At 39.7% G+C, this 21,979-nt stretch overlaps 1 protein-coding gene across 1 annotated transcript; it reads left to right on the forward strand.

The window, feature by feature from the left end:
• Window positions 1-16,710: 16,710 nt before the first annotated feature.
• Window positions 16,711-18,022, forward strand: LOC130719346 (uncharacterized). The gene is made up of 3 exons (XM_057569972.1): window positions 16,711-17,137; window positions 17,237-17,574; window positions 17,960-18,022. The coding sequence occupies exons 1-3, from the start codon at window positions 16,711-16,713 to the stop codon at window positions 18,020-18,022; spliced, it is 828 nt and encodes a 275-aa protein (XP_057425955.1).
• The last annotated feature ends 3,957 nt before the right edge of the window (window positions 18,023-21,979 follow it).

Here is a 21,979-nt window from a genome sequence, read left to right on the forward strand (position 1 = left end):
ACCCAAACCAACAGATCCACAACCCAGAACGTCTGATCACTCTGCTCCCAGAGCATCAGCACGTCCTGCTGTCAGAACCACGGATACAGACTCTTCATCAGCCTTCACACCTGTATCCTTCCCCATCAATGTCTTTGACTCTCCTCCCTCCAATACCTCTGAATCACTTAGAAAATTCATGGAGGTTAGGAAAGAGAAGGTATCTGCCTTGGAAGAATATTACCTTACATGTCCAAGCCCTAGGCAATATCCTGGCCCTAGACCTGAACGTCTAGTTGACCCAGATGAACCTATCTTGGCCAATCCTATCCAAGAGGCAGACCCCTTAGTCCAACAGACTCACCCTGTCCCTGACCAACAAGAGCCAATTCAACCAGACCCTGAACCTGAACAATCAGTATCTAACCAATCCTCGGTTAGATCACCTCACCCTCTGGTTGAAACTTCAGACCCTCACCGTGGAACCTCTGAACCCAATGCTCCCTTAATTAACATTGGTTCTCCACAAGGTGCCTCTGAAGCTCATAGCAGCAATCACCCAGCCTCTCCTGCACCCAACCTCTCCATCATTCCCTATACTCACCTTCAACCCACATCTCTCTCTGAGTGCATCAATATTTTCAATCATGAAGCCTCCTTGAGGCTCCGCAATGTGCACGGTCAGACTGACCTCAGTGAGAATGCTGAATATGTGGCTGATGAGTGGAACGAGTTGAGCACTTGGCTGGTGGCTCAGTTTCCCGTTATGTTGCAGCTCCTGCATGCAGAGGGAAGTCAGAGTATTGAGGCTGCAAAGCAAAGGTTTGCTCGGAGGATGGCTCTTCATGAACTCGAACAGAGAACCAAGCTTCTTGAAGCCATTGAAAAAGCCAAGAGACAGAAAGAACAAGAAGAAGAAGCTGCCCGTCAAGCAGCAGCTAAGGCTGAACAAGCAAGACTTGAGGCAGAACGTCTTGAAGCTGAGGCTGAGGCAGAGCGACTTGCACCAGTTCTGTTTACTCCTGCTGCTTCTGCTTCTATTCCAGAACCTCAAGCTGCTCAGAACGTTCCTTCCAACTCTACTCCGACAAGCTCATCCAGACTCGACATCATGGAACAACGTCTTGACACTCATGAATCCATGCTGATTGAGATGAAGCACATGATGATGGAACTTCTGCGCCGTACCGACAAATCTTAGTTTTTTTTAGGATCTCTTCTTTTTCTTCCTTTTCCTTTTTATTTAACGTTGTTTTATTTAAACTCTGTTTATTTACTTCTTTACTTTGTTCATTTGTGATTCTATATGCATATATCTATATATATTTGTGTCACATATGTTTGCAAAACCTGTTTTATTCATAATTGTTCTATGTTTACATCATAATTCTTTCCATCATACATTATTCCCTATCTCTAGAATGGAGGATCCTTCCTCATTCTTCTGCATTCTTGGCGCTGCTCCACTCTTTCCTTCTCCAGACGATCCAATGCATACTCTATGTTGCCAAGTTTGATGCTCAGATCATCTTTTTCTAGACTATCTTCTGTCGTCTTGAGTCTCTTTTCCACAGTCTCCTTCTCTTCCAGCAGATTCAGCTCCCGCTGGCAAAGCTCCTGAATCTCTTCCACGAAGCAGAGGAACTCCTTCAGATCTTTCTCCATCTCTGGACCAAGATCTTCTTCAAGCAGTGTCTTCGTCAGCTCTTGTATGGTCTTTGTACCATCGGGATGCCTAATATTGAGGAACATATCTTCCTCAAACGCCTTCCTTCTGAGCTCTTCTAATGCCATTCTGTATGATGCCATTTTTTTTCTGAATAATATTCGAGGTGTGAAGCTTACCTTTCTCTCCAACGTTTTTATAGGCTTCACTTTCTCTCTGAAAGTTAATGCTCTTACAGTTTCTCGAGGTTAAGTTCTTGGTAACTGACCCTTCTATTTACTCACTTGACCGGTGGTAAACGTTCATCCCTTGCATTAACTCTTCTATTTATTATCGCCTCACTCTGATTCTTACATCGTCTTCATTTTCTTTCAACTTAGACCTTCTCTAAGGGGGAGTACCTTGTACTTCAAGCTAAGTTTTTCACACCCCAAGCTTTTTGCTTATGACAAAAAGGGGGAGTAAACCCAGTTTTTTTTTGATGTGTAAGATGTGTTAGTGTGACTTATTTTTCTTTTGGAGATTTTAAGAGTTCCACCTTCATGACCATAGATGTGTCACTGGGCAAATACAAGGAATACATTTCACTTCTTCTGAAGTGATTCTATGTTGACTCTGATACCCAAGACTCTGATACCTTGTCCATGACTCTGATCACTTATGCGCTCTGATTATTCGTTTTTCATCTATGTCATAAGCTTTTCACTCTGAACTCTTATATGATTTAGCTCAGAATCTAGACTTTACTAACGTTTTCATCAAGTATTAGATTCAGGGGGAGCTAAGCTCAGAATCAAGCAGTGACTTGAATTCAGAATGAGCAAGATAAACTATTCACATCAGGATAAGTCTTATTCTATATCTCTAAACTCTGAGTGAATTCAGTTTAATGTTTAAGAATTGTTCATCAAAAATCTTAGTTTTGTCATCATCAAAAAGGGGGAGATTGTAAGATCAAGTTTTGATCTAGTAGTACAACTCTATGTTTTGATGATTACAAGTTAACCTTTTGATATGAACAATTGTGGTACTCTAACGTGTTTTTCTGAGTGTGCTATTTACAGGCTCTGACCCTGACTCAATTTCACACAAATCAGAAGCACTGTGTATAAAGGGTAAACCAAGCAACGCTTTCGCATTCACCATGTTCAGTATGAACAGTGGAAAAGCTTCAGAAGATCTGAAGCTATACAAACTCTGATGAGGACTCAGTCGCTAGAAGCTCTGATGATCCAGAAGTTCTGACAACCAAGAAACACTGAAGGTTCAGATGTTCTGATGGTGTAGAAGACTCTGAAGATCCAGAAGCTGAATAGTAGAAACTCTGAAGTCCAGAAGCAAGAAACTCTGAAGGCCATGTTCTTCCCTCTGAGTTCAGAATCAGAAGATACAATGGTCAGAGGATCTGTGCTATCCCTCTGACTCTGATCAACCGGCTTCACAAGTTCCAATACGAAGCATTCCTCTGATCAGAAGTCTCCTAGGTTAAAAGGTCAAGTCGCTATCCAAGTACAAAAGCAAGTGTACCTTCCTGACGACCTACCTAACGTTCTCAGCCACAGCAGAAGCTGGATTTTCCAGAACTGCCCTCCAACGGTAGCATTTCCCATGCAACGCTCAACCCTAATCCTTGGAGTATATATAGAGGCTGAAGATTGAAAGAAGCGGCTAGAGAAGAAGTGAATACAAGAAGCAACACACGCGCAAGATATTCAAAATATTCTAAGCTTTCTTTCATCTTGTAATTTATTTAGTTTACACTCAGCTTATTCAGAAGCAAATCCTTGTAAACACCAACCTCAAACAGTTGTTTGATTTTCCTTAAGGGACCGGGTAGGTCAGTATCCTTAAGAAGACTAAGAGAGTGAATCTTAGTGGTGATTCCTTTAGGAGATCAAGGTTGATCGGATCCTAGAGAAGACTAAGAGAGTGAATCTTAGTGATAGCTAAGTCAGTGTATTGTTAGTCACTTGTAGGTTTCAAGTGCAGTTGTAACAATTATCTGATTAGTGGATTGCCTTCATTCTAAGAAGGAAGAAATCACCTTAACGGGTGGACTGGATTAGCTTGAGGGATTTATCAAGTGAACCAGGATAAAATACTTGTGTGCTTTTCTATCTCTATCTTTTGCACTTAGTTCTCGAAAAGATTTGTTAAAATCTTTAAGGTGGTAGTTTTGTACTGAAAACGTTATTCAAACCCCCCTTTCTACCGTTTTTCATACCTTTAGTTGTTAGAGATTTGATAGATTAAGAGATGATCTTAGATTAGACGTGGCTACTTGATCAGGTAGACTCATTGGCCTTACTAGTGAGTTTTTCTAAGTTTTCACCCGCAAGATATTGAGCCTGATCAACTTAATATTGAGGGGGTGATATTTGGAATCACGGCTGGCGTGGACTATGATAGGAGGATTGATTGGATTGGATCGATGATTAGTCGAGTTGATAGATGGGTTTATGTTAAATGTTTGATTCTCCTTGCGGATAAGTTGTAGTTTTAAGAAATAGTCTTCCACTTGAGGAGTGTGAGAGAGCGAAAGGATAATAGAGGTCCAAACTTATTAAAGGTGTAGACTTTAAAGTCTGAGAATTCTTGTCCTAAGTGGGTAAAACCTGGAGACTGTCAGATTTTGGGTAGGGAACTAAGGATTTGATTGACATAGGAGTGACAAGGATAAGGACGGAAAGTTCTAGCATTGAGTTGTAGATTGGAGGTTGTTATATGTGGGAGAGTCACCAAGAACCTAAGGGTAAACGAGACTTTGAGGATAGCTTAGCAAATGTTATGTGAGGGAATGGCACTCTCGAGTTCCTCTGACACCAAGTTTCGAGGACGAAACTTTCTTTTTGGGGGGTAGTATTGTAAGACCCAAGATTTTAGAATTAAATAAATAATTAATTTTCAACTCACGCATAGGATTATGTGTAAACGTGAGAGGAACTTGACTCGTGTTTAATGTTTGGATTAGCGTTATGAAGAAGAAAGTTCAGGAAATGGTTAAGAATAGTTACATAGTCGCTATAGGCTATAGCACGAGTTTCATTCACTTCCGCCTTAGGGCGAAAACGTTAGTAAATGGCCAATTTGCTCTTAAAGCACTGTAGGAGCGAAATTCAAAAATATTCAGAGGATTATAAGAATTTCTCTTATTCCTTTCCACGACAAGCGTTTCGATACGAAACCCTGGAATGCACGAACGTCCGATTCTAGTTCTCGGAGGTTTGCCGAAACTAAAACCCTGATAGCCCAAGAAACCTAAAATAAACGGTTGATGAAGACTTTTTCTATTCGGAGCTTCAAACGAAGATTCCACACACGTACACCTATTTCTTTCGAGGTTTCTCATCTTTCTTCAGAGAGAAGTTTTCTCATCCGACATCAACTGCAAAAAGTAGTTTTTCGGGTAAAATAGATTTACACCGACTTTGGATCGTTTTCCTTAATTCCAAGAAACCTATTTTGAGTTCTGGAATTCTGTCGCCAGAACCTATCTTAGAATTCACAGTGGATGGTACAGGAAAAATCGGAATCGCGAAATTTTCATTTTTCCGCATTTTCCATCAAATATAAATAGCTTGAAAAAAATCAAAATCTTCCAACACCACCATAGCCAAACCCGCGAGCTTGAGAGGAGAAGGGGAGGAAGAGATTTTTCGCCGATTCTTGCCTGATCGTTGCACCGACAGTTGCTACTTAAAGATCTCAAGGTACTGATGCTATTCCTTACTTCTGATCGTCAATTCTGTCATTTTCCTCTATGTCTTTCTGTGCTCAAAGTTTTGAGCTTTTTGTAAAACTGTCCAAATAACTCGATCTCTCTATCTAAACTTATTCCCTGCATGCCCAAGAGCATGTTTAGCGGATTACATTTCGCCGAATCTAGCCGAATTGCCGCCGAGTTTCAATTCTGCTCGAAAAACCCATTTTTGACCAAAGCTTCGCCCTTTAGACTTAAAAATCTCGATTGAGCTTAGCGCTAGTAGGATTAGTTATCGTAAGCGTCGTTGGTGACGTCCCCATCTAATTTGTTTTTCGAAATTCTGATTTTGAGTTTCCGAGCTAAAAATCTTGACCAAAATACCCCTGTTCTAGTTTTCGATCCGATAATTTTTCTGAGAGTTTCCCTGGCCTAGATATCGCCTAAGAATACCTAGGAATTAAATTAGATCGAAGAAAAAGTTCGGAAACCCTATTTTTGAGAGTGGCCGAAACCTGTTTGTTAGGGTACCGTGTCCAAAATTAATTTTTGGGTCTCTATGACCTGAGCTATAGCGTAGCTCTTTCGATTGTCGAAATTTTGGTTCTGGTTTCGTGTCATTCCGAGTTCTGTAGCTCGAGTTATGCTCGTTTTAGCGAACGAAGTCTTCGTTGTCCATTCGTGCCAAAAAGTGAACTCTGAAGCTTTAAAAGCCTTATTTACGTTTTCGATTAGTATTATTAGATCGTGTTGCTTCTAGTGAGGCTTGTGTTGATGATTGTGTTTCCTTGTTCTAGGTTCGCAACTTCCATGCACAACTTCTACTCACGAAGGTAAGGGTAACTACGTTTTAGCGTGTCTTTGAGTCTTGCCTGTTTTTATCGCACTGCCTGCGTTTGAGATGAAGATGTTTATATTGATTGGCATTGGATTATGATTATTATGCTTGCAATGTTGTATGCTTGCTTATATTGACTGTTTCTGAGGCTTGTGCCAAATGTTTTCTGAAGGCTTCGGCCGAGTAAACTTATTGAGACGTGTGTCTCCGTTTTCTGAGAGGCTTCGGCCGTTTACTGGTTTCTTTCATTGAACTGAGTTGGTATGTAATTGAATTGATTTATGTTGGTTGATAATATGAATAACATGTGGTTATCCTGTTTTGATTATTGAATTTGAGATTGTTGTTGGAGTGACTACTGAGTTGGATGAGATGTTTTGATTTGCTTGAAGTGGCAGTGGAGTGGATATTTTCACATGACTGTCCCGTTTTTCGGGGCGTTATCAAGTGGTAGTGGAGTGGATATTTTCACATGACTATCCCGTCCTTCGAGGCGTTACTTAGTGACAGTGGAGTGGATATTTTCACAGGACTGTCTTGTCTTGCGAGACGTTATCAAGTGGCAGTGGAGTGGATATTTTCACATGACTGTCCCGTCTTGCTAGACGTTATCAAGTGGTAGTGGAGTGGATATTTTCACATGACTATCCCGTCTTTTGAGGCGTTACTTAGTGACAGTGAGGTGGATATTTTCACAGGACTGTCCCGTCTTGCGAGACGTTATTGTTTGATGTGATATTGTTGAGGTTGTTTATATCTCGGGGCGTTATCAAGTGGTAGTGGAGTGGATATTTTCACATGACTATCCCGTCCTTCGAGGCGTTACTTAGTGGCAGTGGAGTGGATATTTTCGCAGGACTGTCCCGTCTTGCGAGACATTATTGTTTGATTGATATTGTTGAGGATTGTCGATATCTGATTAGATGTTATATTGTTTAGGATTATTGATATCTGGTTTGACGTGATATTGTTGAGGATTGTTGATATCTGATTTGATGTTATGTTGTTAAAGTTATTGTTATCTGAATTAACCTATGCTGTTAAGTTATTGATTCCTGAGTTAGGTTATGTTGTTAGGTTTTGTTGGTATCTATTTTAGAACCATATCGTTGATTTTGCTGATATGCTGATATGTTTAATTTTGTTAAATATATGATTCGATTTCATGATCGATAGGATGAGTTGTCATCTATCCTGAGTTAAATTGGTAGATTACTTACCATGGCATGTATTAGAATTGAATAACATGCTTTGCTCTTTATTATGTGGTAATTGCATGGAGTTAACCCTTTTTATTTGCTACTTGTTGCTTGGGCGCTTAACGCTATTAGGCGATGGAGAGCCTTCCGCTGAAGCTAAGCTGTTCGAGTTGGAGACCGTGACTGTGGGCGGTCGAGTAAAGGTGGATGAAGCAGTTGCTTCTTCCTTTTTGGGGGACTATGTCTGAGTTTCTTCCTCCATCTGAAAACTCTGTTGTTTAAACCTTATTTTCACCACTTGTCTAAGTGAGCGTACTTATTTTGGAACCCCGTTTATGGTGTCGTGAACTACTCTATGTTATGTATATTATTATTTCGGGAAACAGGTTATTTAAATAAAGTTATGCAACGTTTCCAACCCTATGGTATTTAGTCTTTTCATTTCCAAAAAAAAAAAATACCCTTGGATTTTAGGGATTGCAGAATAGTCCTTAGACTTTGTTAGGTTACTTAATGTGATTCCTCAGTTGAGAAATTGGGGCGTTACAGAAATTCTTGAGGAGAATTCAAGTGCCAAGAATCACGTGATACTCTACAAAAACACATTGATCAAGGAAACAAGTACAACGTTATTGCTATCAAAGTTTACTCTTTCTCCCATACAAAGAATGAAATAAAGTTTGCCGTCTACGCCTTCAATGATCTACCTTGATCTGGCAAAGCTTCATCTTATCTTTACAAATTCATTTCTTAAGAAGAAGCTACAAGAGTTTAGTCAAAGGTTATCGTCTAATTCAAAATGACCAATAGAAAGAAGGAAATAAGATTGATCAAAGCTTGAACATCGTGTGAAGAAAGGAAGAACGATTGAAGCAGAAGGGTAGTCTAAAATAAAGACGTCTATCATGCAAATATTGCTGCAGTGTCTTGATGGTATGCAAAACACTAGTAGGGGGGTTGAATAGGGTTTTGAAGTTTTAAGACTTACCCTCTCAGATTTTGGTAATATTTTCGGTGTAAAGAACATAAGGTGTAAGAGATGAAGGATAAAGAAAAGCACACAATGGTTTTATCCCGGTTCACTTGATGAATCACTCAAGCTAGTCCAGTCCACCCGGTAAGGTGATTTCTTCCTTCTTAGAATGAAGGCAATCCACTATTCAAAGATTGTTACAACTGCACTAGCACACCTTGCTCAGTGACTAACAAATCTAAGAACTAGCAACACCAAGACAACATTGTCTTAGTCTTCTCAAGAATACTGACCTCACCGGTCTCTCAAGGAAATACAAACAAAGTTTGTGAAAGGTTTGGTTTACAAAGAGATGCTTCTAAAACAAGCAGAAGTAAACACTATAAGAATAATGAAGACATATTGCTAAGGTATTCGCTTGTAGGTTTTCACTTGTATTTCACAATAGTTTCTTAGCCAACTTCATCTATCTTCAGCCTTTAAATACACCAAGGTTTAGGGTTTGTATCCGTTTGAAAGAATCCATCTGTTGGAGGGTAATTTTGGAATTTCCATAACTTGTTGTGGCTGAACGTCGTAGGTAAGGCGGTCAGAATAGTACACTTGGTTTTGTACGAATGACAATGACATTGCCTTAGCCTAGTTGACTCCTGATCTTGGGTGAAGCTTCATGTTGGAACTTGTGAAGCAATGTGATCAAAGTCAGAAGGAAGCTTGGATCTTTTGAGCTTCAGAACTTCTGCTTCTGGACCGTTCACTCTAAACATCTGGTCTTCAGAGCTTGAAGTACTTTGGTCTTGAGAGCCAGCTTACACTTGGACTTCTGAATCTTCAAGTCTTCAGCTTCTGGACCGTTCCTCAGAACTTCTGGTCTTCAGAACTTCAGTACTTGAGTCTTTAAGAGTCCTTATCAGAGCTTTAGTCTTCAGAGTATCTGGAGCATTTACTACCGTTCAGAAGAACGTAGTGATTGCAGAAGCGTTTTATTGGTTGCTCTTGGGTCTTGTTGGTAAATCCGCAAGTGTACGAATCCACCCGGTTTTAATATCGAATCCACAGGGATTGTGAGTGACTAAATTCAGTTTAAGTCTTGAGTACAAAGGTTTATTTTATTGAAAAAGAGACACGTCGAAGTAGTAATAAGGAAAAAAGTAAAATAAAAAGACAATTCAGAAAATAACATGCTTTGGGTTCTTGTTCAACTAGACAATTCAAGCACATCATTCTAAGCACATGAACTCATGAATCTCTCCTTGATGCTATAGCCTAAGCAACTACCTATCGATGCCTCGCATAGATAATTCTTTCAAACCAAAAGATAAGCCCAATTCCTTGTGTACTTCAACATTTGTTTGAAGCATAAAGATTATAGAGTTCAGGACAACAAACCCCAACCTTTCCTTTATTTCTAGTAGCCAAGACAGAAGGGGTAATCCCAAATCGGTTCTCTAATCTATAACACACTTTCGTTCTGATTATAGAAAAGCATAAAGCAAGCATGCATACAAGCTTAGATTGAAATTCAGAAAATGGGATTCAAGGGAATAAGAAGAACATGTGGGAAAGAACTTAAGATTATAACTCAAATATGAAAAGTCTTACATGAAAACCAAAGCATAAGAAGAGAGATTAGCTAAGTATGGCGAGAGTCATGCTTGGCTAAGAACCTGAATTACAAGCTTGGAAGCCTTCTGTCACTCTCCTAGATGTCCCTCTCCTTCTAAACTATGTAAAAATGGAATGGGTATCAAAGATTATGACTATAATCCTATTTATAGGCAAAAGGGGCGTGTTTTCTGCCATTAGGGCGCTCAAGCGCCAGCATCAGATGCTGGCTGAAAACACCTATTGTTTAGCTGGCGCTCAGGCACCAGACAGGGGCGCTTGAGCGCCAGTCATATGATCTGATGGTCTTTTTGGCTTCTTGTAACCCCCCTTGGCACCAGACAGGGGCGCTTGAGCGCCAGTCATATGATCTGATGGTCTTTTCCATCAATTCTTCAAGCTTTTTGGCCTTCCCTCTTCATGAGTTACCTGCTGAAGCACTTAAGGACCAAGACAAGGAAACATATCCAGAAATTCAAAGGGCTTTTAAGCACAATAGTCCTCACAATTCCATGGAAAACAAATGCAAGTCCTAAACTCTATAAAAATGCAAGAAAGACCCTTATAAAACTACATAATTACCAAAACTAAACAAAAACTCAAATAAAGATAAAAATGCATGAGAATACATGAAACACTACATGAGACAAATAGAAAAAGACTCAAAATTCACAAAGAAATGACCCTAAAAACAAGACTAAATCCAGGTCATCAGGTCTTCAACTTCTGATATAATTATCTTGAATCAGAGTCAGAACCTGTTTGTCACATACTTAAAAACACAAACGTTAGAGTACCCTAATTGTTCATACACAATAATAAACTTGTTATCATCAAAACATAGAGTTGTACCACCTGACCAATTCTTGGTCTTACATGTCTAACGAAGAACTGTACGCTCAAATTGGAAAAGATCTCAGAACAACTTCTTGAAGAAGTCTTGATAGACAAGATCACATGAATTGACATGATACATTGCATAAAATGAAAGGACATTGATGTCACTATCAAATTACCATATCTTCACACCAAAGGATAGAAGTTCAAACCTATGGTACCTACTAGATGATAGACTACGTCTTTTTAGCAAAAGGTCTGATGACCCTTTTTTAGTCTTGTTTTTAGGGTCATTTCTTTGTTGGTTTTGAGCCTTTTTCTTGTGTCTCATGTAGTGTTTCATGCATTCTTACTTTTTTTTGTTCATTTGCATTAGTTTAGTAATTTTATGGTTTTATTAGGAATTTAATTGCATTTTAGTTAAGTTTAAGGGTCTTATGTAGTTTCCACTTATTTTGGGAGCTTTTGTGCAAATTAACCTTTGAGTTTCTAGATATTTTCCTAGCTTGTCCATCAAGTTTTCAGGTTAAATCAGCTGAACAGGTTAAATCAGCTGAATAGAGAAGGTCAAGAGGCTTGAAGGCTTGAAGGAGGCATTGAAGTGGAGTTAAGATGAAGTTAAAGGGGTTTTGAGGCGAGCATGTGGCGCTCAGGCACCCCTGATTGGCGCCTGAGCGCCAATTCAACATAAACTATTGGCTGGCAGTTTTGATGGCTGACGCTCGAGCATGGTGTCCTGGCGGTCGAGCGCCAGTGTAATCAGGAACCTTCTGTTTTGGGATTGAGAAATTGGCGCTCAAGCATGCTATTCTAGCGCTTGAGCGCCCAGTATCTCCCATTTTTCCTATAAATAAGATTTTGTCATTTTCTCTGTTGTTCCTTTATTATGTTGTCTGCATTTTAGCTAAGTTAAGTTTTTGGCCAACATGTCGGACCCGATGTCACAACATCTTGCCTGTGACATCTGTCCCTGCGAAACTTGCAATGAGTTGGCTAGGTTTTCTGTGAAGTTTCGTTTTGATTACTTGGTGATCAAGCTAGGGTATTTCTGGAAGCTTCTATGCGCCGTGCAAGGATTATATTCTATGTGATCAAATCGGTTTCAATGATTTGATCTGAGATTGTGTGGGAGTTTTATTTCTGAAATAGGAAACTTATTATTGAAGACTTTTCTGCAGATTTGTTTCCTAGTAACTCCCTGAGTGTTGTGTGGACCTTTGCTCGTCCAAGCCCATCTGAAATAGGGTTTACTCTTGTCTGTGTTCACACTTGTTGTTCTCTTCGCTTATTCATGTATTGATTCGTTTGCTGAGAGTTGAGTTTTTTGTTGTTTGATCTTGAGATCTGTCTTTGCTCTTGTTGTGAGCTACTGAATCACTGTGGCAGTGATTGAGAGAAAGTGAGAGGGCTCTCATACTTAGAGGGAGGACTAAGTAATAAAAACTTGTAGAGATGGGTAGAAAAGGCTGTGAACTGGGGCAGTTCGATTAAGACCTTTTGTGTACAATTATTCTGAATAGTGGATTATCTTTCTCTTGGGTGAAAACCCTCCAGACGTAGGTGATTTTGCACCGAACTGGGTTAACAATTCCGTGTGTCTTGTCTCTGTTTATGTTCTTTATATTGCACATTTAATTAATTGTTTTGTATAATGTTGTACAAGATGTCTTAGACATCTGGTAGAACATCTGTCCGCGTGTGCAGAATTTCAATTGGCATCAGAGCAGGCACCCTGTTCTGATTGGGTGAGCTCTAGGGATTTACTTTTTTGGTATCATGGACAACGGCAAGGATGTGGGTTCCATTCACAGGCCACCTATGCTTGATGGGACAAACTATGACTACTGGAAGGCTCGCATGGTTGCATTTCTCATATCTATTGATGATGGAAAGGTGTACAAGTCAGTGCTCAAAGGGTGGACTCATCCAGTACAAACCAAAGAAGGAACTTCTACTAGTGAACTCAAATCTGAAGTGAACTGGAGCAAGACAGAAGATGAAGAAGCTGCTGCAAACTCTAAGGCTCTTAATGCTATTTTTAATGGTGTGGACAAAAACATGTTCAGGTTGATTCATACGTGCACTGTTGCTAAGGATGCTTGGGAGATTCTCAAGGTTGCTCATGAAGGTACAACTAGAGTTCGCCTGTCAAGACTTCAACTCCTAACCACTCAGTTTGAAAATCTCAAGATGAAGGAGGAAGAAACAATCTCTGGGTTTCACATGCGTGTACGTGATATTGCTAATGCTTCTTTTGCTCTGGGAGAACCTATGTCAGATGAGAAGCTTGTCAGAAAAATTCTCAGGTCATTGCCCAACAAATTTGACATGAAAGTTACTGCCATAGATGAGGCACAGGATATCAGTAGCATCAAAGTGGATGAACTTATTGGATCACTACAAACTTTTGAAATGTCTCTGAATGATCGGCCAGACAAAAAGAACAAGAGCATTGCTTTTGTGTCTAATATGGATGAAGATCAAAGTGACAAAGATCCAGATGAAAATTTGTCAGAAGCCATAGCCTTGCTTGGTAGGAAGTTCAACAAGGTCATGAGAAAGTTTGACAGAAAATCCAGACCAAATGTCTCAGACAAAAGGCCAGACATCATCAAGAACTCAAGGAATGCACTGAAGATCAAGGAAGAAGACAAATCTAACAAAGCAAAAGGAGTGCAATGTCATGAGTGTGAAGGGTATAGCCACATTAGATCTGAATGTGCTACTTTTCTAAAGAAGCAAGGAAAAGGAATGGTGGCTACCTGGTCTGATGATGACTCAGAAGATGAAGGTGAAAATCATGTAATGGGATTAACGGTGAAGTGTAACTCAGAGGTAGATTCCAGTGATAAGGATGTCTCAGGAAGAGAACTAGCTGAAAACTATGAGGACTTACTGAAAAAGTGGCATGAAGCTTGTGACCTTGGTAAGAAGCTGAATAGTACTGTGAAGAAACTACGTAAAGAAAAGCAAGATCTTCTCAGTATCAATGATAATCTTCAGGAGGAGGTGTCTGTTCTGAAATCCAAAATTGAAGGTATGATCAAATCTGTACGTATGTTAAATAATGGTACTGATATGTTTGATTTGATGCTAGAATCAGGAAAGACTACCAAAGACCTGAAAGGGTTGGGATATGAGAATCATTCCACAACTAATGATTTCAAAAAGACAACTCATCAGTATGTACCTGCTGAGAGGAAATCTGAATTTCACATGTCAAACCAATTGTCTCAACATGGGGTCAAACATGTGTATCCACAGACATCTCATGTTCAGAAGAAAGGGAATTCAGGATGGAAATGTAATCACTGTGGAAAATGTGGTCACATCAGATCACATTGTTATAGGTTACATGGATATCCAAAGGCTAAGACATCTCAGTCTGGGAGTTACAAATCAAAGAAGAAAGAATGGAGGCCTAAAAGCAATTTGACTGCTTTTGTTGGCTCTACCTCTGTGGAAGTCTCATTGAAAGAAGATTGGTACTTTGACAGTGGATGTTCCAGACATATGACAGGTATAGAAGAGTATTTTGCTAATTTAAAACCACATGCTGTTGGAGATGTAACTTTTGGTGGTGGAGTCAAAGGAAAAATCATAGGATCTGGAAAACTTGATAGTAGAATTTCACCTGAACTTAGTGAAGTATTGCTTGTAGAAGGGTTGACAACAAACTTAATCAGTATAAGCCAAATTTGTGATTTGGATTTGAATGTGACTTTCAGCAAGTATGGATGTCAAGTAACAAATGCAACGGATAAAGTTGTGATGAAAGGTGAGAGAACAAAGGATGATTGCTACAAGTGGTGTTCTCATTTCAAATACATTCCTCCAGGATATCTGACTAGCAAGGCTGAAGATGCAAAATTCAGGAAGCTCATGAAAAAGATCATTTCCAGAGAAGCAAACAGGCAAAAGAGAAGGGTGGACTTAGAGAAAGAGGAAGAGGATACAAGAGCTGTACAAAGAGGTGAAAACAAGTTGGTTTCAGTTGATGAAGATCTAGTTGTTACAAGCATTATGACAACCTGTGAATCAGATGAGGAGAGTGAGAATAGATGGACTCAGATGGAAGCTCCTTTCATCAGAATGCTGCAATTTCTTGAAAAGTCTAAAGAAAATTGTGCAAATAGATGCCTCATGTCAACAAGCTCCAAGAAAACTCTTTCAGATGGTTACTGGGCAGAATTCACACAGGAAACACTGAGTCCTGTCAAGTTAAATGAGATCAATGATACTTCAAAGCAAGCTCATAAGTTGCAAAGGGGTTCTGATGAATTGATTCAAGATCCAAGAACCGTGTGTGGAAGAATTAACAAGGTACTAATTAAGGGGTACAATAGAACTGACATAATCTCACTTGTCTTGACAATCACAGGGAGGTTGATTTTTTCTCAGATTTTTGATGAAAAGAGTGCAGAAACATGGTTGTCAGACCATATGTCAGAACAAGGTATGAAACATATGAAGAACACTTTGATTGTGACTCCGAGTAAATGTGTCTGTATCTTGAACAAGGATGATTATCGGAAAATACTACACAGAGAAGAACATCGTTGCTATTTCATGAAGAATTGATCAAGGTTATAAGTAAGGGAAATAGCTGTCAAGGTTTGTGTAGCAACAAGGTTGAAAGACTGGGTTCAAGCACATCAGAGGGTACACTAAAATCTGAGGCATATGGAGTGTTGAAGAAGACCTATCTTGTTAAAGCTACAGAAGAATGGTTGTTGTGGAAAAAGATTAATAGATCATGGTCTAGTAGATGGCAAAAATGGATTTCTGGGTTAAATACTGAAAGGAATTACATTGTTCTTGAACTTGGGCAAATCATGGGTATGAGCAAGAATCATATGTCAAAACACGATGTTAAGCCTAATGTTACAACATTGTGCCATGATTACCTGAAGGGGTTCATCTTTTTCAATGATCTGCATCATCATGACAGAAGCGAGCACACCAATAACTGCTATGTTGAAAGGTTAGTTGAAAAAGAGATCTTGGTGAAACGTGTGGAAAATAGCCTCTTATTGTCAGATATTTGTGCTAAAATTATGGCCAAGTTAGAGAAGTTAAAAAGGAAGTTAGGGATTTGGGTGTTAACTGATTTATTGCAGTTAATGACACATGTCAAAAGCAACGACTATATTGATCTCTATTTAATCACCCATGATCGCATGTTGGTAGTCACAAACTGGTTTGTACATTTGTTCAAGAAACCTGATTATTCTCTTTCATTCGAGTGCAAACCCTGTAACAGTTATTTTTCACTTCTTCAATTCTCTTGCACCATGTCTCACAATTCTGGTAAGAAGAAAGCTGCTGGTCCGAAATTTGTTACCAATGAACATGGAGTGAAATTCATGGGAGTCACTTCATCTGCTTCAACACCTGTTAGGGTTACTCGATCCAATGCTGCAATGGCTTCAAATCAACCCTCCGTTCCCTCATCAAGAACACTAGGTTCAAGAATCAAGACCTCTGTGACAAAGAAGAAGAACAAAAAGGGAGAAGCTTCTCCCATTGTGAGTCTCTCTGACGACTCTGCTGAAAATCCTAGTGATGATCAACCCAAAATCATCCAAGATGAACAAGTTGATCAAGTAGTTGAAAACTATCTTGAAAAATTGGCCAATGCTGCAGTTGGTCCAAATGTTGAACCAGATGTTGAAAAAGACACTCCTCCCTCTGGTTTTCAAGATAAAGGTCTCACTTCTGGTGATGAGAAGAAAGACAAGAAGTTGAAACTGCCATTGAAGAAACTCCATATGTGGAGGTTTCTGTCCAGAAGACCCCAATTTCCTCTTCCCAGAGAGAAACAGAAAGGATGGTTTCAGAAGAAGAAGACGACTCTGGTGATGAAATACTAATCAAGAAGACTCCAACTTCTGTGACCAAGGCACCCAGATCATGGAGGTTCTCTCTGCTGCTGGTTTGATGAAGACTGTCAAGGATCTTGGCAGATGTTTTGACAAGCTTGTTAGGGAGTTCATTGTGAACATCCCTGCTGATTGTGATGATGCTACCAGTGTTGAGTACAGGAAGGTGTTTGTGAGGGTGAAGTGCATCAACTTCTCTCCTGAAGTTATCAATGAGTTTTTGGGCAGAAGCCATGTTGCTGTGGCTCAGGGGGAGCCTGATTTGAATAGGGTTGCTACCACCCTTACTGGGAAGTTGGTCCGGAAGTGGCCTGAGAAGGGATTCCTTCCATCTGGGAGGCTTACTGCCAAACATGCTGTTCTCTACAAGATTGGTACTGCAAATTGGATGGCCACCACTCACTTGTCCGATGTGACTCCACCTCTGGCCAGAATGCTTTATTTGGTTGGAATTGGGGGTGAGTTTGATTTTGGGAAGCTGGTTTTTTAGCAGACTCTCAAGCATGCTGGATCATATGCTGTGAAGGTGCCTATTATGTTTCCTTGTCTTCTCTCAGAGATCATTGCACATCAACAACCTACTATTGTGAGGGCTGATGAGTCTCAAGGTAAGAAGCCCCTGCCTCTCAAGTTTGATTACCGGTTGTTTGCTGGGACACAAGTTCCAGACATTGTGCTCTTTGCAGCTAAGAGAACTGCCAGTGCCAGTGGTACTAAGGCAGTTGGTTCTAGCAAGGAAGACATCTTGGCTGAGTTGAAGGCTGTCTCCAAGTCTCTTGGTGACACTATTCAGGCTTGCAAGGTCAGAAAATCCAATGTTGATCAACTCATCAAGACTATGTCAGATGTTGCAACTGCTGCTGCTGAGGAAGAAAGTGAAGAAGAGGAAGCTGAGGCTGCTGCTGATGAAGAAGAAGATGTTGAGACTAAGGAGGCTGTAGAGGAAGAAGAAGAGGAAAACAATGAAGATGAAGATGAAGAGGATGTGACTGGTTCTAAGAGTTCTGCAACTCAGAACACATCTCTTTGATTTATTCTTTTTCTTTTGGATGTATTTGAGCCATGTGTGACTATGTGTGCTCCTTATTTGCTCCTGGTCTGTATAATTCTTGAATATGGTGCTGATGACTTCTGTGGTTAGCTCTGGTAAACACTTGGATGATATTCTGTTATGACTACCTTTGCCAAATTATGCTAATAAGGGGGAGTAATTAGTATTTGGTTATCTCTGGTATTTGGTAGCTGGTTCTTTATGGCTTTCTGCTATTGTGGTTTGGTAGCTTCTTGCTACTGTGCAGTTGTGTGTTCTATACAAACAACATCTTGTTGTTTGTGATAATTGATTGTGTGCTGCTGTGCTAAAACTCTGATATGGTGTTCTGCTGCACTGAGAATGGTTCTGAGATGGAAATGTGCATAGATGATGCTACTAGCTATGTTGATGAGGAAGCTCTTCTATGTTGATTCAAGTTTTTCAAGTTCCAAGCTGCTGAAGAGTTCTTTATGGTAGTGGATTGTATTAGCTAAAATTTGACAAAGGGGGAGATTGTTGTTCCTTTGTTATGTTGTCTGCATTTTAGCTAAGTTAAGTTTTTGGCCAACATGTCGGACCCGATGTCACAACATCTTGCCTATGACATCTGTCCCTGCGAAACCTGCAATGAGTTGGCTAGGTTTTCTGTGAAGCTTCGTTTTGATTACTTGGTGATCAAGCTAGGGTATTTCTGGAAGCTTCTATGCGCCGTGCAAGGATTATATTCTATGTGATCAAATCGGTTTCAATGATTTGATCTGAGATTGTGTGGGAGTTTTATTTCTGAAATAGGAAACTTATTATTGAAGACTTTTCTGCAGATTTGTTTCCTAGTAACTCCCTGAGTGTTGTGTGGACCTTTGCTCGTCCAAGCCCATCGAAGACAAGGGCTGGATGACTGCTATATATGAAGACCGAAACCTAGTTTTAGGTGGAGAGTTTCTGTTGAGTAAAACTAGGGTTTACTCTTGTCTGTGTTCACACTTGTTGTTCTCTCAGCTTATTCATGTATTGATTCTTTTGCAAGGAGTTGAGTTTTTTGTTGTTTGAACATGAGATCTGTCTTTGCTCTTGTTGTGAGCTATTGAATCACTGTGGCAATGGTTGAGAGAAAGTGAGATGGGCTCTCATACTTAGGGGGAGGACTAAGTAATAAACACTTGTAGAGATAGGTAGAAAAGGCTGTGAACTGGGGCAGTTCAATTAAGACCTTTTGTGTACAATTTCTCTGAATAGTGGATTATCTGTCTCTTGGGTGAAAACCCTCCAGACGTAGGTGATTTTGCACCGAACTGGGTTAACAATTCCGTGTGTCTTGTCTCTATTTATGTTCTTTATATTGCACATTCAATTAACTGTTTTGTATCATGTTGTACAAGATGTCTTAGACATCTGGTAGAACATCTGTCCGCGTGTGCCAGAATTTCATTGTCTAAGGAGTTCTGAACATTTTAGACACTTTTTACATTTTTTCTTAAGTCAAGAAGTTGAGAAGCAACTTGGGGCTTGTGGGAAGCTTCCACCTTGTGATTTTCAGGTTCTTTTCATTGCTTTTGGTTTTAGAGATTCTATGAAGTTCTAGTTGTTAAATCCTATCTCTATGCATGAGTTCTTTTTTCTATCTTTTAATTTCAATTCCTTTATGTATGATTAGCTTGAGTGCACACTTGCTATAGACTAAACTATAATCAGAACGGAAGTTGCATTGTAGTTTAGGGACTTGAATTGGAATTGATCATTCTATGCTTGCTGCTAGGAATAGAGGAAGGGTTGGGTTTTGTTGGCCTGAATATGATAAGCTTAGAGCCTCAAATGAATGATTAAGTACGCAAGGAATTGGGCTTTACTTTTAGTTTGAGAGAATTGCTTATGTGAGGCAACAATAAGTAATTGGATATGCTATAGAAACAAAGATAGGTTCAAGGTTTCACATGCATAGGATAGGTTTACTAGGATGGAATAGATGATCGACAACCAAAGCATTTTTATCATTGTCATTTCTCACGTTTTCATCATAGCTATATTGACATTTCTTTGTCACAAACAACCAAACTTAAAATCGGCATTTTATTGCTTTCTAAACTCACAAGCTTTAGGCTTAAACCAACGATTCTCACTCACAATCCTTGTGGTTTGATATTTTAAAATCGGGTGCTATCTGTACACTTGCAGATTGACCAAGAAGGTCCTCATCAAACTGTACTATGCATTTAATGCATCTGACAAAAGTACATAAAGTACCGTTTGATCCAACTGATAGAAGCTCTATGACGTACACGCTCCAACGACTATCTTTCATCGCACAGAAGATTCAGAAGTATAAAGGGAAGATCTGAAGATATTGCAAGCAAGCTTTTGGCTCACAATTAAGAAAATATCATAACCATCGTCTGCTTTAGCATGGAGAGAAGATTTTCATAAGAGTAAAATCTTTCACCTAATCTCTCATGTAATAGAACATAAAGTATATACTTAGAGTCAAATATTATCCCCGATACTTTTTGATTCATTGAGTGAAATGTTTCTACTATCACTCTTAGATGAAGAGAACTTTGTAGAAGTAAACGATCTTATAAAAGATTGTTTAAGGAGAAGTCCTGCATAATACTTTTTAAGGAGAAGTCCTGCGAATACTTGTAAGGAGAAGTCCTAAGAATACTTGATAATGCCTAAAGATGCAGTGGCAAAAGAATACTTGATAATGCCTGAAGAGGTTGTGACAAAAGAATACTTGTTTTCCCTAGAGAGACAGTGGTAAAAGAATACTCAAAAATGCGTGAAGAGGCATGAACAATAATAATTGTAAGGAGAAGTCATTGATATTTGTATAGTGAAATCTTGGTATAGCCAATGACTGGATGTAGCCCTATCGTGATAAAAATGTTGGTGTCTCTTGATTCTTTCTTTAGACTCACTTACCCGCTGCACCAAATGATACCAATGCAAGAGACAATTCTTTCAATCATTTGGAAAACTAATTTTTTGAATGGCACAATTCAAACCCCCCTTTCTTGTGCTACTTCTGATAATCTCAATCTCATCATATACTTTGAGTTGGCCACTATTTAACTTATGAAGACAATCTGTTTGCATGCGTCTCATCTCATCGACATCAAAATTAAGTTTGTAACATCCCTAAATCTCGTGGGTCACTTTATTAATATTTTTTGAAAAACATGGGAGAATTTTAGCCCAAAAAAAAACCTCTTTGAATCATAGCTTAATAATAAAGAAGTAGTAACTTGAGAAATAGACTGAATAATTCATTTTATTAATAAAAGCTTTGGAAGCGTACAATGATTCTTTCAAATTAAAACATAATGATTAAACTAGTGTTTGACCACCCCGAGCCAACACAACAAGAAGTTCTCTAGGTTAGGTTCGAACCCTATAAACAAACTCGGTTCACCCCCAAGTACATACTCAATTATCACACTCAATACCCGACTCATAATCCACGTGCCTCCAAGGCCTCATCCAATGCTCGCATCACATCGTCTCGCATCCTCAGCTCTTGCCAATCCCATCGTTGAACCTTTAGTCACGCGGTCGATGTCCCAAGCCTTGTCCTCGTCCTCATCAAGCAGGTATAGGGCCGCACCTCGACTGATCGCACGCATGCTCATTGCCTAGGCATTAAGCGCCCCAAACAACAAATGTCACACCCCGATTTCGGTGGCGTCACTTTAGTAACCAAAAGAAAATACTTTAAGCGGAAAAACGTGAATTATTTTTTTTCGACAATATAACTAAAGACAGAAAGCAATAAAACTCCCCAACAAAAGATAAAAGGAACTACTATACAACTATATATACATGCCTCGCTAAACACTACCACGTCACGAGTAACCTCCAGTGACGGGTGACAGAAAAAGAGTAACGCCCGAAGGCAATATGTACAGTCCAAGATAAAGATACTGTGTCCGCAACACTAAACTACAAAATCTGAGAGCAAGTTGGCCCAGCGGCCTAAGAAAAGACCCCCTAAATCCAACCAGCTCTCTGTGATCTCCATAGGAAACCACACAAAAGCTACCGGTAGGAAAACTACCCTGTCCCCAAAAACGGAAACATGACGGTCAGAGCATCGACACTACTCCTACACTATCCCTACCCGAGGAGCCCACACTAGCACTCGATCCTACACGCTAGCGCGGTCGTCATTCGAATCTGCATCCAGGACGACTAGGTCGACGTACTCAACACTGCCCTCTCTGTCCACCCTAATGCGCTCCTGCACTGGACTCTCGGGCTCGGGGCCCGGAAC

Source organism: Lotus japonicus, chromosome 5, assembly GCF_012489685.1.
Source record: "Lotus japonicus ecotype B-129 chromosome 5, LjGifu_v1.2".
NCBI classification, from domain to species: Eukaryota; Viridiplantae; Streptophyta; class Magnoliopsida; order Fabales; family Fabaceae; genus Lotus; species Lotus japonicus.

Coding starts and splice junctions, on each gene's coding strand:
- LOC130719346 (XM_057569972.1), top strand. CDS start 16,711: ATGGAGGTTCTCTCTGCTGCTGGTTTGATGAAGACTGTCAAGGATCTT. Junction 17,138..17,236: donor TTATTTGGTTGGAATTGGGG/GTGAGTTTGATT, acceptor GTCTTCTCTCAG/AGATCATTGCACATCAACAA. Junction 17,575..17,959: donor GTGAAGAAGAGGAAGCTGAG/GCTGCTGCTGAT, acceptor GTGGTTTGGTAG/CTTCTTGCTACTGTGCAGTT.